The sequence below is a fragment of the Haliotis rufescens genome, unplaced genomic scaffold (assembly GCF_023055435.1).
Source record: "Haliotis rufescens isolate VD_foot unplaced genomic scaffold, xgHalRufe1.0.p SCAF_94, whole genome shotgun sequence".
Lineage (NCBI taxonomy): Eukaryota > Metazoa > Mollusca > Gastropoda > Lepetellida > Haliotidae > Haliotis > Haliotis rufescens.
Window position 1 is genome coordinate 364,257 of NW_025964388.1, and position 16,295 is coordinate 380,551.

At 43.0% G+C, this 16,295-nt stretch overlaps 1 protein-coding gene and 1 long non-coding RNA gene across 2 annotated transcripts; one reads left to right on the forward strand and one right to left on the reverse strand.

Annotated features, from left to right (window-relative positions):
• The first annotated feature begins 1,941 nt into the window (after positions 1-1,941).
• LOC124137677 lies at positions 1,942-16,074 on the forward strand. Its single transcript, XM_046504080.2, has 4 exons — positions 1,942-2,069; positions 2,355-2,495; positions 11,152-11,196; positions 12,118-16,074. Exons 2-4 carry the CDS (start codon positions 2,363-2,365, stop codon positions 15,867-15,869), a joined length of 3,930 nt encoding a protein of 1,309 aa, XP_046360036.2. The 5' UTR covers positions 1,942-2,069; positions 2,355-2,362; the 3' UTR covers positions 15,870-16,074.
• LOC124137678 lies at positions 3,375-5,119 on the reverse strand. Its single transcript, XR_006861549.2, has 3 exons — positions 4,936-5,119; positions 4,530-4,587; positions 3,375-3,901 (listed from the first exon to the last, which is right to left on the reverse strand). It is a non-coding gene; the product is annotated as an uncharacterized LOC124137678 (long non-coding RNA).
• Positions 16,075-16,295: the final 221 nt, after the last annotated feature.

Consider the following 16,295-nt stretch of genomic DNA (forward strand, 5'->3'; position numbering starts at 1 on the left):
GAAGTTTACACGATATACGGCTTTTGCATTGGACGAGAGGTCGGTCACATGACCGCGAAATTGACGTTCATAAGTGAGTGAGTGAGTATGGTTTTACGTCGCTTTTAGCAATATTCCAGCAATATCATGGCGGGGGACACCAGAAATGGGCTTCACACATTGTACCCATGTCGGGAATCGAACCCGGGTCTTCTGCGTGACGAGCGAATGCTTTAACCACTAGGCTACCCGACCGCCCCTAGTAGAGAAATATTCCCGAATAGTTATTGCATTCATTAAATAGGAAGTTCCACTATAAATAATAATGAAAGTAGTCACTTTACAGTTGATATTTAACCTATAACAATATATATTTTTAATCCAAAGGTCTTTGACATATACATATTCATATTATGTTGACAAGATAACTCCAGCTTCTGATGGCAAGACAGCTGTCAGCTGATCACTTTGGACATCTCGGCCTTTCAAGTCGCCCTGGAAGGGCACCTGCTATTGTGCCACCTCCATACAGGCTTTGGTGGGCCTTTTGGCACCAATGTAACGTTTGTAGCGTTGCTAATGTTGATTGCTTTGGACATCTCGACGACCTTCACTGCGGCCTTTCAAGTCGCCCTGGAAGGGCACCTGCTATTGTGCCACCTCCATACAGGCTTTGGCGGGCCTCATGACACCAATGTAACGTTTGTACCGTTGCTGAAGTTATTTTTTCATCACTGACAAAATTATGAACTTTACATGATATCACTGGAAAAGAGAGGTTAGTAACATATAGTTTGCCAGTGTAAAACCATATTTTTTATAAACCTGTCACTTACTTTTTGTAGTATTGTGTAAATAAACTTAAAACGTCACTTAAAATCATTATATGTTATCTTTCCCCTGTATTCTGGTTGTCATTTGTTGTTTACTTTTTTGCAAAAAGGGAGCAGTGTTATCAAGAAACGAGCCTTTATCAAAATGTAGTACAACTACTACAAGTTTAGTGAGTGGGTGAGTGAGTTGGGTTTAACGCCGCTTTTAACAGTATTCCAGTTATATCACGGCGTGTCAGCTTAATGTGGGAGGAAAGCCCGAAGTGATGCAGGTCTTAGACGTTTACCACTTCGGTGAAACCCACGAGCACGGGTATGGTGCAGACAAACCTGGAAACATAATCGGGGCGAACCGGGATTCGAACCCACAATCATAGGTTTCTGGCGTGCCCAAGGGACGCAACTCTGCACAGCGAATCGCGGCGCCTTAGACGACTGGGCCACCCGTGCCCCCACTACAAGTTTAGTAAATATACTATTGCAATTAGTATATTATAAGGAGAAGATAATCATATTTAGTGTAGATAAATATCACTTATTAAATTTGTAGAATTCTATTTTTAAACCAGTCGTTCTTTGATTTGTTTGTTTGTTGTTTAAAGCCGCAATCTGGATCAGATTATCCAGTGATTGACATCGTGAGCATCGATAATTGGGATACGATGACGTGCATCAACCAAGTCAGCGAGCCTGACCGACCGATCCCGTTAGTCGCCTCTTACGACAAGTATGGGTTGCTGAAGACCAATTCTAGCCCGGAATCTTTATGGGGACAATCGTTCTTCGAAAGATGAATAGTAATATCTTATTACTAATAGTAATTAGTAATCTACAATAGGCCACCTACTTGTCTCACGAGTAAATATTTACTGACTGGTTTGTAAAGACTACTAACATGTTGGTGTGTGAGTGGACAGTGAACTTCACTGAGTTAGTAAACTTATCCAACCATTCGTGTCAGCGAAGCAATAAAACTACAAGGGGGTGTTCCTTCATTGTGGAACCTGTTCACAACACATATTTCACTTGATGATTTAATGAAGTGGAGACTGCTCCAGTCTAGGCAATAACCAGAACCGTATGGAAGTCGCCGTCATCACTCGCCCCTTTCCGTTAACCCTTTCGGCATGTCCCGTAATGACACGAGTGGCCACGGAGCTACGTCCGTGTTCCCTCCGTCACAGTTGGCAGTGAGAGGCATATCGGAACATACCACTGGTCACCTTGAAGACACATAGCACGCCTCACAGACTGCTGGTATGTACAGAAACAATATTTGCTACATATTTACAATCAACATACATGCCGATAAATATAATCGATCCTATTCCTATAAACAACATTGCATTTTGAGATTGCTGTCTTTTATCTGATCTACTCTACCATTCTAATTAAATTTAAAGCGTTCAACTAGTTACAGAGAGTTTCGGCTCTGTAATAATACCTGTCAACCTGTCAATAATACCTGTATGAATACTGATGTCTTTAAAGGCCTTTGTGGCTAATTCGTCCACGTTTACTTCAATTCACCTCATTTGACAGATCACAACATGTTGGGGGGAAATGCCGTTGTCAACAATGTCATCTCCGACTGTCAAAAGCCAGCACTTATAAATGAGATCCGGGCCACGACTGTAATCGTTGAAAGCGACACGACTTATGTCAACAGGCTCACACACAAAGGCAAGTGGTGTTTATTTCCTATATGAGGCAAACATGGGCTGTACCGTTACATTAAAACGGTGGCTCTTGTGCAACCACCAACCCAGAGCCACACAGCCTCCTTCCCAATACACCATATTCGTGCGTGCGTGATTCCCGTGCACCCTATCGATTGCATTGATTGGTTCAACTGTGTCATATGGCCCTGTGACGCAGGGGTAGCATTATGCAGATGGCTGTTACAATGAATGCTCGTTCCACCCGTGGCGAACAGGTCTGGTTGTTGATGAAATATAGTGATAGCTAAATAGACAGATTTTTTATTCATGCACCGATTGTCTTTAAATGTAATATCCAGTTATGTATGACTGTTTAATAATCTCATACCAACTTTGACTGGAGTAGGTCCGATAGTTTTTCAAATATTGTAAACGTCGGTACCTTAAATTACCTTCCAGACTATACCCTCTGGTGTAAGCCTGCGTCCAGGGATCTGGACAGATAGCTGCTCAGGGTTAATAATAGCAGTTTCAAGGGGCATGTCCGTGTCAGGCTCACATCATAGGCCCTAGCATGTGATAGCCACTTAGAAACCCATACCCAATAAGATAGGCGGCTGCTTCTGCCGGGTCACTGCATGTGCGCTATATTTATAAGGGCTGCGCATATGGTATATGCTTGAGCAGAGAGCGTGTAACAGAGAAGCCTCCCAATTGTCAGATGTCCCAGTTGTCAGACAGACTATACCAGGAGTCCAGACTGGTTAGTCAAGCAATACTTACCTGTTTACCTTTCCTTAAAGTGGAACAGCCCAGAAAAAAACAACATTTTGAGGAATTCAAGGATAGGTTTATCATGCACTTTTAATCATCAAATCATACCATTCGTGACCAACTCGTGTTATTCCGGGACAAGCCGAAACTTCTTCTTGCGGAAACAGTGACAAATGCAAACCATACCAGTAATAACACATTTTGAAGTATTCACCAGAATTAACATATTTTGAATTATTTACAGGATATATTTATTCAACTCTAATGTGGACCATATTTCCCTGTTAGCATTTGACATACGATATACTACTATCACATCATTAGAAAAGCACTACATACACATTTTGAAGTATTTACCAGAAATTGCATATTTTGAATTATTTACAGGATATATTGTGTTACATTATTGCAAAGGACTCTATATCTATTGAGCGTGCCGGGGACCTTTTATCGTGGCGCGTGAAGATCCGGGGTAGAATAGGTGGGTTTAATTTCACCTCGGGTAGCACAGTAGAGAATGTGTTCACATGTGAAGACAAAACTGGTTTTATTCCCTCTGGGGTAGTGTAACCGGGATTGTGTAGGTATATAGGAAGACCAGACAGGCTACGGGTGTGAGACTTTATTTTCTTTGTCTATTGACAGATAGACACCCTGAAACACATGTATAGGGAATACATACTAGTTCAGGATAAACATGTACACATATATAAATAAATACAACGAATTAATATCACAAACCATTTCTATTACAATAGGAGTAATTATAATATCGTTCCTCAGAAAACATACGCAATAAATAATACCATACAGAAATAATGACATTATCATTAACACATTTAATTGAGGCAACCATGCAAGAACGATAACTCCTTGATAAGAGTGAGTGAGTGAGTCTGGTTTAACGCCGCTTTTAAAGTATTCAAGTCATATCACGGCGTGTCAGCTTAATGTGGGAAGAAAGTAGGTCTTAGACGTTTACCACTTCGGTGAAACCCACGAGCACGGGTATGGAACTGACAAACCTAGAAACATAATCGGGGCGAACCGGGATTCGAACCCACAATCATAGGTTTCTGGCGTGCCTAAGGGACGCAACTCTGCACAGCGAATCGCGGCGCCTTAGACCCTTGATAAGACCCCTTGATAAGACAAACACAAGGCAAATACTTCATACTAACGCACACGTTGCGATGAACGTTAAACAAATTAAATGCTAAAGATAGAGAAACTATGTATCTAACACAATTGCAATATAATGACAAAATAATGAGTTTCGTACCCTGTGGGTGACACTGGTGTGTAGATTATTCCACTTCCTCTGGAGGAATATAGCGCTGCTATAAAATAAACAAACCACATTCAGAATATTCTAAATGCGCATATGTATATACAAATACATTTGAATGTGGTATTGTATAAATTACTTCATGACGATAAAGTATATGAAATGCCAGGTCATATCATTCGTTCATTAATTCATTCTTTCATTGAACCATTTATACACCTTAACTAACATTTTAAAGCATATGCGTAATGTAAATAATGCTGAACGGTATTAAACTTATGTAAACTACACGATTATACATTTTAGCAAACATTATGATGCACTAAAATAATCAATTTACACCAATACCATTACTACTCAGTACATAACATATATACAATCCTTAAAACATTATACTAACCTTTAGATTTGTTGTTTAGTCCTAAATGCTCGGAGATGCGATCGCTGACGTGCTCTGATTGTTGTGAAGTGCAATGGCTGACGTGCAAGTAGTTTGTAGTATTTTAAAACAAGCCAATCAACACAAGGGGCCGCGCAAGACAAAGAACATAAGACAGGCAATGACACAACACAACCTGTCACCCCTTATACCCGTTATAGACGTGACAAAGATCTAAAAATAACTATAGGCTAACGCTTGAAGATGATACTATTAGAGGTAAAACTATAAACAATCACAATTCTAACAACCTGAAATGACAACCTATATACATGGAAAATCACATCTTCCCCACCCTGACAAATGATGTCCTCATCATTTCATTTTACCCGTGACAACATCACAGTAGAGAATGTGTTCACATGTGAAGACAAAACTGGGTTTAAATCCCTCTTGGGTAGCACTCGCTGACTTGGTTGATGCATGTCATCGTATCCCAATTGCGTAGATCGATGTTAATGATGTCAATCACTGGATTGTCTGGTCCAGACTGGAATATTACAGACCGCCGTCATGTAGCTGGAATATTGCTAAGTGCAGCGTTAACCAACAAGCAAAAGCAATATTTAATGTATAGTTCCCAAGGCGGGTATATCCTTATCCATTCACTGACTCAGAAAAATTGACCGCCTCCGTGGTCTAGCGGTAGACCGTGCGCCCGGAGAGCGGAAGGTCCGGGGTTCGATCCCCGGCCGCGTCATACCAAAAGACGTTAAAAGATGGTACTTGTTGTTACCCTGTCTGGCGCTCGGTATTAATGGGCTAAAGCAAGGACTGGTCGGCTCGGAGTCAGTATACTGTGTCTGAGTGGGGTATTCATGTTAAACTGCGGCATGGTGTCTCAGTGAGCTAGCACTATAAATCGGCATCAGTCCGGACTAGTACAAGCAGCCACACACACATACACGTACATGCACGTCGCTATATAAGTGCAATAATCTTGGACGCGACGTTAAACCCAATTTCACCTCACCTCAGAAAAGTCGCTGCATGACAAACAGATTTAACAAAAGCGTATATAATATAAGAATGTTGAGTTTAGTGTTACAAAAACAACATGATGTATAATGTATACAAACAATCAAACAAGGCGGCACAACTCGCTGTGGAGAGTTGCGTCCCTTGGCCGTGCCAGTATCCACTGATCATAGTTTCGATTCGTAGACAAAGATGCATCTGAAACTTTGGTAGATGGTTATTATCATATGTTTGTATTGGCCCCATCATCCATGCTTTAATGACGGTGTTGCAAACATGAAAAGCCTTTAATCTCTGGCATACCACATTTAATACAATAATTTCTAAAATTATGTTTAAAGACTATTTCACTGTAAATAATACTGTCTTCTCACACCAAGCAGATCTCATTGTACAGCAACATCAATATGAAATACATTTAAAACCTGATTCCACACAATCTACTTTACAATCTCATTAAAATCTGACCTCAGTTCTCGCTTCCGCTAAACAAAGATCTGAGGACATCCCATTAGGGGTCACGTCAGAACGACCTTTCATCCGACCAATCAGAGCGTCCCTTACCAGATCATGAAAGTGACAGTCGGGATGTGATTTCTAATCATGCAGCCTCGAAAACGTTAAAACGGGGTATTCCGAACGATAGTTACGGGCTTAACGACTGAATCTATACAATCTAGACCATATATTAGCCATTCTAGAACGTTCTTTTGTTTAGGTTTCAATTTTTTAAGCGAGAATTTGTCAAAATATGTTTCGAAGCGTAGTCGCGAATTTGAATTTAGTGCTGTAAAGCACGAGAAATATCGACTTCTTGTCGGTAATTCCATTGGTCGGTCAGAGTTTGCCAAAGGTCGGTCTGACGTGACCCGTAATGGGATGTTCTCAGATCTTTGTTTAGCGGCAGCGAGAACTAAGATCTGATTTTAATGAGATTGTCTACTTTATGGCCAAAACATTTGCCATTCAGCATTCGTCGACGACACTCGTCCCTTTCCGTAACTTGTGAGAAGAGGTGTCCCCTTTATCGATCTTTGTGAAACACGACAAATCAACCAGAATGCGCGAAAGAAGTGAAGTTTTTTATTAAAAATATTCCCGAAATACTGAGGATATAAAACACCCCAAAATTGTCATGTGACGTCAGAAGTAGAAACATGCATGCCAAAGTTCAACTTCCTTAGTCAGGCAAGAAAATGGTCAACACAAGGTCAAGTCTTAACATAATGCCATGGAACATACATAACATTTCACAAGTTCCTTCCTCTCTGTCGCGAAATGGTGGCTATAGGGCCGTGAAAGTACAGCGAAAATGGCTCGAAAATGGCGCGTTAATTCCGCAAGTGACGAGAAAATGGTGCGTATCTCGTTAGTGGCGCATTATTCCAACAATTGTGTTGCAAAAAGGGCGCAGTATTGATACACAACAGTTTAGAAAAAATATGTGTTCATATCATATCCTCTGAACGTCCAAACCGGGTTCAAACGTAATTTCCTACCATAATGCATTAGGGGCTGGTCACGTGACTTCTTTGGAAAGCATGCCATGTGTTACAGATATGGAGAAAGCTGTTGGAATTGTGCAGTATCACAAAAATAAGTTAAAAACATCAATATAATGACTTTATAGCCATATCGGGCTGTTGTACACGTTCTCGGGTATATTGTAATGTTCTAGGAGCTATTGTGCACGGTATCGGGCTATTGTAGACGGTATCGGGCTATTGTACAAGGTGTCGGGCTATTGTACACGGTGTCGGGCTATTGTTGACGGTATCGGGCTATTGTACAAGGTGTCGGGCTATTGTACACGTTATAGGGGGCTATTGTACACGGTATCGGGCTATTGTACACGGTATCGGGCTATTGTACACGGTGTCGGGCTATTGTACACGGCATCGGGCTATTGTACACGGCATCGGGCTATTGTACACGGTGTCGGGCTATTGTACACGGCATCGGGCTATTGTACACGGCATCGGGCTATTGTACACGGTGTCGGGCTATTGTACACGGTGTCAGGCTATTGTACACGGTGTCGGGCTATTGTACACGGCATCGGGCTATTGTACACGGCATCGGGCTATTGTACACGGTATCGGGCTATTGTACACGGCATCGGGCTATTGTACGCGGCATCGGGCTATTGTACACGGCATCGGGCTATTGTACACGGTGTCGGGCTATTGTACACGGTGTCAGGCTATTGTACACGGTGTCGGGCTATTGTACACGGCATCGGGCTATTGTACACGTTATCGGGCTATTGTACACGGTATCGGGCTATTGTACACGGCATCGGGCTATTGTACGCGGCATCGGGCTATTGAACACGGTGTCGGGCTATTGTACACGGTGTCAGGCTATTGTACACGGCATCGGGCTATTGTACACGGCATCGGGCTATTGTACACGGCATCGGGCTATTGTACACGGTGTCGGGCTATTGTACACGGCATCGGGCTATTGTACACGGTATCGGGCTATTGTACACGTTATAGGGGACTATTGTACACGGTATCGGGCTATTGTACACGGCATCGGGCTATTGTACACGGCATCGGGCTATTGTACACGGTGTCGGGCTATTGAACACGGTATCGGGCTATTGTACACGTTATAGGGGGCTATTGTACACGGCATCGGGGCTATTGTACACGGTATCGGGCTATTGTACACGTTATAGGGGGCTATTGTACACGGTATCGGGCTATTGTACATGGTATCGGCCTATTGTACACGGCATCGGGCTATTGTAAAGGGTATCGGGCTATTGTACGCGGTGTCAGGCTATTGTACACGATATCAGGCTGCTGTACACAGCATCGGCCTATTGTACACGGTATCGGGTATTTGTAGACGTTCTCGGAGCCATTGTACACGGTATCGGACTATAGTACACGGTATCGTGCTATTGTACACGATATCGGGGCTATTGTACACAGTATCGAGTATTTGTACACGGTGTCGGGCTATAGTACACGGTATCGGGCTATTGTACACGGTGTCGGGGCTATTGTACACGTTATAGGGACTATTGTACACGGTGTTGGCCTATTGTACACGGTATCGGGGCTATTGTACACGGTATCGGCCTATTGTACTAGGTATCGGAGCTTTTGTACACGGTATCGGAGCTTTTGTACACGGTATCGGCCTATTGTACACAGCATCAGGCTATTATAAAGGGTATCGGGCTATTGTACACGGTATCAGGCTATTGTACACGGTATCAGGCTATAATACACAGCATCGGGCTGTTGTACACGGTATCGGGCTGTTGTACACGGCATCGGGCTATTGTAAAGGGTATCGGGCTATTATAAAGGGTATCGGCCTATTGTACACGATATCGGAGCTATTGTACACGGCATCGGCCTATTGTACACGGTATCGACCTATTGTACACGGCATCGGGCTATTGCAAAGAGTATCGGGCTATTGTACACGATATCGGAGCTATTGTACACGGTATCGGCCTATTGTACACGGTATCGGCCTATTGCACACGGTATCGGGCTATTGTACACGGCATCGGGCTATTGTAAAGGGTATCGGGCTATTGTAAAGGGTATCGGGCAGTTGTACACGATATTAGAGCTAGTGTACACGGTATCGGCCTATTGTACACGGCATCGGGCTATTATAAAGGGTTTCGGGCTATTGTACACGATATCGTAGCTATTGTATACGGTATCGGCCTATTGTACACGGCATCGGGCTATTGTAAAGGGTATCGGGCTATTGTACACGATATCGGAGCTATTGTACACGGTATCGGCCTATTGTACACGGCATCGGGCTATTGTAAAGAGTATCGGGTTATTGTACACGATATCGGAGCTATTGTACACGGCATCGGGCTATTGTATACGGTATCGGCCTATTGTACACGGTATCGGGCTATTGTGAAGGGTATCGGGCTATTGTACACGTTCATTGTCAAATTTATCATCGATCAAATAAAACGTATGGACCGTATTCATAAACATAATATTTCATTTGAACTAGCGTTCTTCTACTGCTATATGTTTCTAGGTTTGTCAGCACCATACCCGTGCTCGTGGGTTTCACCGAAGTGGTAAACGTCTGAGACCTGCATCACTTCGGGCGTTCCTCCCACATTAAGCTGACACGCCGCGATGTAACTGGAATACTGTTAAAGCGGCGTTAAACCCCACTCACTCACTCACTCTTTTTATGCTGAATGACTCAGTTCCGTCTTGTTCAGAAGATACAGATTCACTAACTCAAAAGTCACGTGATCGATGCGTGGCGCGACATTATTCAGATTGACCCAGTCCTACGGAAACGAGCTCCTTCCTCGTATTTCAGTTCACTTGTGCTGGCGTCCGGAATATGAATATGCCAATTGAATTTGAAACGTAGATTGTCAGGCTGCAGTACTTACAAACTCGTTTCCGGTTATAAGCCTTATAATCAGTGCAAGCGAGTTAATATGTGACAACAAAAGGACGAGTGTATTTCTGTTATCATTGTCAATTATGTGAGGTGAAATGGGGTTTAACGTCGGGTCCAAGATTATTGCACTTATATAGCGACGTGCATGCACGTGTGTGTGTGGCTGCTTGTACTGATGCCGATTTATAGTGCTAGCCCACTGAGATACCATGCCGCAGTTGAACATGAATACCCCCTCAGACACAGTATACTGACTCCGAGCCGACCAGTCCTTGTTTTAGCCCACTGAGATACCATGCTGCAGTTTAACATGGATACCCCACTCAGACACAGTATCCTGACTCCGAGCCGACCAGTCCTTGTTTTAGCCAACTGAGATACCATGCTGCAGTTTAACATGGATACCCCCTCAGACACAGTATCCTGACTCCGAGCCGACCAGTCCTTGTTTTAGCCCCTAGCGCCAGACAAGATAACAACAAGTACCACCTTTTAACGTCTTTTGGTATGACGTGGCCGGGGTTGGAACCTCGGACCTTCCGCTCTCCGGGCGGACGCTTTACCACTAGACCACGGAGGCGGTCTCATTGTCAATTATGATTAGCAACGCAACACAACCCAGTTAGAAAAGTCAGAGGATAGTTATGCCGATCCGACATAGAGTGGTTCTTTTTATGTTTCACGGAAATTTCAAATATGGTTTGGAATATAATATGATACATCTTGACTTAAAATGGCCAGTCACCCAAGTTTGACACTGTGTTTATTTGTGTGCAGGTCGTGGCAAACAGGACAGCCCATCTCAATTTGAAAACATCGTCCGTAAGTATAGAGTGAGTGAGTGAGTTTGGTCTAACGCCGCTTTGAACTAGTATTCCAGCTTTATTACGGCGTGTAGCTTAGATGTGGGAGGTAAGCCTTAAAAAATGCAGATCTTAGTGCTTAATCGAATCCACGACCATAGGTGTCTGGAGTGCCCAGGGGACGCAACTCTGCACGGCGAATTTAGGCCCCTTAGAAAACTGGGCCACCCTTGCGCTATTGTTATTTTATGTGGAAATATATAGTCAGATATATATTAAATATGCTTAAATATTTTCCAGGGGCCCGTTCCACGAAACGATGTTAACACTACGACTGTCGTAAGTCAGTGTTAAAGTATATAAGGTACGATCGTCCTATTGCTACGACCGTCTTAAGTCAGTGTTAAAGTTTATATGAGGTACGATTGTCTTATCGCTACGACTGTCGTAAGTCAGTGTTAAAGTATATGAGGTATAATCGTCTTAGCCCTGCGACTGTTGTAAGTCAGTGTTAAAGTATGTGACGTACTATCGTCTTAGTGCAAAGATAGCTTTGAGGAACGGGTCCAGGTGAATAAGTGCAAATCAACTTGTTTTATGGACTCTGTAGCGGAGGTAGAGGTTCGTGAACCAACACGACCATAGTGAGACATCTGGCAAAACCACGCGTCTCCGCTAACAGCACACGTTACGACTGTATATGCACTATGACGTTTTTCTTACGAAATGTTTTTGGGTGACAATTTTTCCCTCGTGTGCCTACCAGTGGACTTTTGGTCACGTTACTCATAGTGCGAGTCACGTCAATTGCAACGTGACCAGGACCGTTCCAGCCAGGGTCTTAACTCTTTAGAAGATGGAGACTGACCTATCAGACTTTATGACAAATAACGATAATTTATCATATTTCTTTTTCAACTATGCTCTTTCAACATTTCAGTTTCAACTCGGAAACGCATCAAGCTCCTAGAGTCTAAACCGCATGTTTCCACACGCGCTGAGCGATCTTCCAACCACCTGCTCAAGCAGAGTGGCTTAATTTTCATAGAAGGAAAGTCTGGCTCTGGTAAAACAACATTAGGACTACGGATACTTTCGTATATTGCAAAGGCATATGATAGGGTACCAGTGGTCTTATCAGCATGGCAGCAATGGGATTGTATCCCAAAGAAAACCCCAAAGAAGGAAGAAGGATTAGAAAACCAAAACACCAGTAACCGTAAACTTGTCATGTTGATTGACGACATATACGGGGCAAGCAACAAAGACCCTAAACAACTAGAGAATTGTGAGCGATATTTTAATATGATGTGGCCTCAAGCTAAATCTAGACATATTCTGTTTGTCATGACTTCAAGATCAGAGATAGCTGCGTTGTGCAAGAGAAGATTGGCGGAGTATGATCTCATGAAGAACGCAAGGTTTATCAATCTAGAAGACCGCAGGTATTCCCTTACCACAAATGAGAAAAAGAAAATGCTTATACGAATATGCAAGCTAAATGTTGGAGACAACAAACTAAGTGAAATAGTCAAGACGGATGCTTCCCTCGGATTTCCTCAGTGTTGTAATTTCTATGCCAACAGCAAATCAGCAAGACAAAAAGGGGTCGACTTTTTTCACAATCCTCATGAGTTTATTATTGAGGAGATAGACAGAATCCAGGAATGTGATGGTACAGGTTACCTGGTTCTATTAACGGTCTTGATGAGCACAGGGTACTTGGAAGACAGACAAGCACATGCAAAGGATGATTATCTAAAACCTCTCATCAATTCTCTGAGAGAATGTTGTCACAATGTACCACGAGATCTTACCCTGTATGACTTTCATGAAAAAGCTAAGTCTTTGTGTGGCGTTTATTTAACCCACAACGGGAGTGGATATGGCTTTCAACATCAATCTGTCTTTGACTCTGTCTTTATCAGTATTTCTAGGAAGTACCTAGACATCTGCATCGATGCATGTCCTGCACACATGTTAGTGGAGCTAGTTCGAACACAATCAGAAGAGAATTCATCTTCTTCAGACGAAGATACTCTACATGTTAGTCTACCAAAGGAACACTTTGATGTGCTTGTTGATCACATTACAGACCTGCTTATGATAAAAGATTGTCCTGATTCTTGTATATTGAGTCACCCATCACTACAAGATGAGGAATTTGTACAGCAGTTAGTACAATCATGGCCCGAAGAAACGATGAGGACACTGTTACTGCAAGAACATGCACCAACATCCGTCTTTGTTCCACATCCACTGAAAGAAGAAGAAAATGTGCATCTATTTACCTATAACACAATGTTGGCAGCAGTCCTTCTGAGAAAGCTTGAATATGTATTGAAGTATGCCCTTTCAAGAGTAAACAGTCCTTCAAAACATGCATCAAACCTTCTGGCATGTGCTATCTACATGGATGATAATAGTTGTGTCAAGACTTTACTTGAGTTGGGAGCAGTTCCAGATGAAAATTGCTTCAGGTCCCTTTGTCATTCACAATCCATAGACGACAACTTAACACATACAATCTTTAAACGAGTTGAACATAATGTTGAAACCATCAACGATGTTGGTGGCTTATTTGGCCTTGCCATAATGCGTGGAAATACCACTTTAGTTAAACTTATGATGTCCAAGCTGAATGGAAGTGGTGAAGACTTAAGCCTGTTCAGGATGTATCTAGAAATGATATTGGATAAACTAGGAAAGAACCAGTTACGTTTCATACACCGAAATAAGGGATGGCAGCTTGACAGTGACTTATCACGATATTGGGATATCACCCGTGTATTGCATACAACAGGGTGTCACAATGACATCAGCTTTCTAGTATGGTTGTCAGCTGCCCATGAAGATGCTACCCTGCTCAGATATTTCCTTCCAAAACCAAATGTTGATCCGTTGAAAAGGTACTCTATATCTGGGGACAAAGACATCTGGAAGGCGACTACACCTCTGCAACAAGCTGCATCATATGGTGGAGCAGACTGTGTACAAGAACTAGTTAACTACTTCAAAAGCAGAGGTATTACCCCGTCCAAGTTCCTGAATGAAACAGCGCTAACTGATTCGTATTTTGATGAAGACAGTGTCCTTGGTTTAATAGTTTGGTATGAGAGGTTTGACATCATGAAACTTGTCATAGAGGCAGGAATTGATGACAGGAGAACAGACAGTGCTGGGCGGACGCTGCTGCACGAAGTTGTCGCTTGGAAGCATCCTGAAGGTGTCAAGTATTTTTTGAAACTGGGCATACCCATCTCTCAGAAGGATAACAATGGTTACACTGCCTTTGCTTCATTGTACAGGGATAAGGTCGAGATTCCTTCTCTCATTGGTGAACGGAACACACATGTTGACATAGTTAAGTTACTGGTTGAAGCGGGAAGTGAAATTAATGAATTGGACAAATTCGGAAGGTCATGTCTTCAAAAGGCTGCTATGCGTGGAGACATTGAAACCATTGGATACTTGTGTGAAAGAGGCGTGGATCTGAACCAGAAGGACATGGAAGGAAAATCAGTCTTACATTATGCAATAGATGAGTGCAATATGGAAATGCTGCAGTATCTTGTACAAAGGGAAGCCGATGTACATGCAGTTGATGACTTGGGCAGGAATGTCATCCATTATGCCACAGGATCACCTATTCAAACTGTGGAAAAAATCACGTATTTTAAAGACGTCCATAGGGTTCCTGTATCTGCTCTAGACAGCCTCGGTAGAACAGCTTTGTTCTATGCAACAGAGTCTGGTGATGAGGAGATAGTTGAATGGTGTGTTGACATGGGTCTTGATCTAAACCATGCTGACAAAGAGGGGGCAACCCCTTTACATCTTTCAATACAATCGTCTAACGATCGAGATACTACACTCGTTGATTTCCTCATACAAAATGGTGCAGATGTGTGTGCAAAGGATACGTATAAGCGCACTCCGTTACACTATGCAGCGAAAGAATGCGAGTGCAAAGAACTCGTGAAGATGCTTCTCGAGAATGGTGCCGACCCAAGCGTGAAAGATGAAGATGGGCGTACTCCATTACATTATGCAGCAAGAGTCCGCGGTGGAGGGAAGAGTGTGGAGATACTCCTGCAGAGAGATGTCGACCCAGGTGTGCAAGATAAACACGGTAGTACCCCATTACACAACGCAGTGGTAGCCTTTGGTGGGGAGAACAACGTTAAGCTACTCCTTGACAGAGGTGCGGATCCTTGTGTTCACAACAGAGACGGCTGCACCCCACTGCACCTTGCAGCAAGACATGTAAGGTCACAGCCGACTTTCACTCGACTTTTAGAGAAAGGTGCCGACTTAAATGCAACTGATGGGGAAGGATGCACCCCTTTGCACTATGCGGCTAGAAGAGGTTGTAAAGACAATGTGAGGTTCCTCTTACACAGTGGAGCTGACGTAGCTGCAGTGGATGAAGAAGGGCGTTGTGCCTTACATTATGCAGTAATGGAACAATGTGGTGAAGAAAAGGTGATGGTTCTTTTGGAGGAAGGGGCTGATCCTTGTGCAAGAGATAAATATGGCCGTAGCCCGTTACACAGTGCTGCCAAACAAAGATATTGTGAACTGAGCATTAAGATACTCCTTGAGAAAGGCGCTGATCCCTCTGTACCAGACAGTGATGGTCTGACTCCAAAGGATTATGCCCGAGTATCAGGACTCCAGTGTTTGTTGTAAGGCCAGGAACTGCATCAAAACAGACTTTCCCAGGCTCTTCTGGAACAAATTATCATTTTTGTAAAGCCTTAGGTTCCTCATATTTTATCAAATGGCTGATCAAACTCCCTACAAACCAATTCTTGTGACATGTATGTGAGTGAGTGAGTGAGTATGGTTTTACGCCGCTTTTAGCAATATTCCAGCAATATCACGGCGGGGGACACCAGAAATGGGCTTCACACATTGTACCCATGTAGGGAATCGAGCCCAGGTCTTCGGCGTGACGAGCGAATGCTTTAACCCACTTGGCTTCCCGACCGCCCCGACATGTATGTGTATCTATGCTTGGGTATATTATAAGTCAAGGTGCCTTTGATTAATGGAACATTTGTAAAATACAAATCCTATTGAAAATCTGAATCCATCCACAAATTTGCAATGACA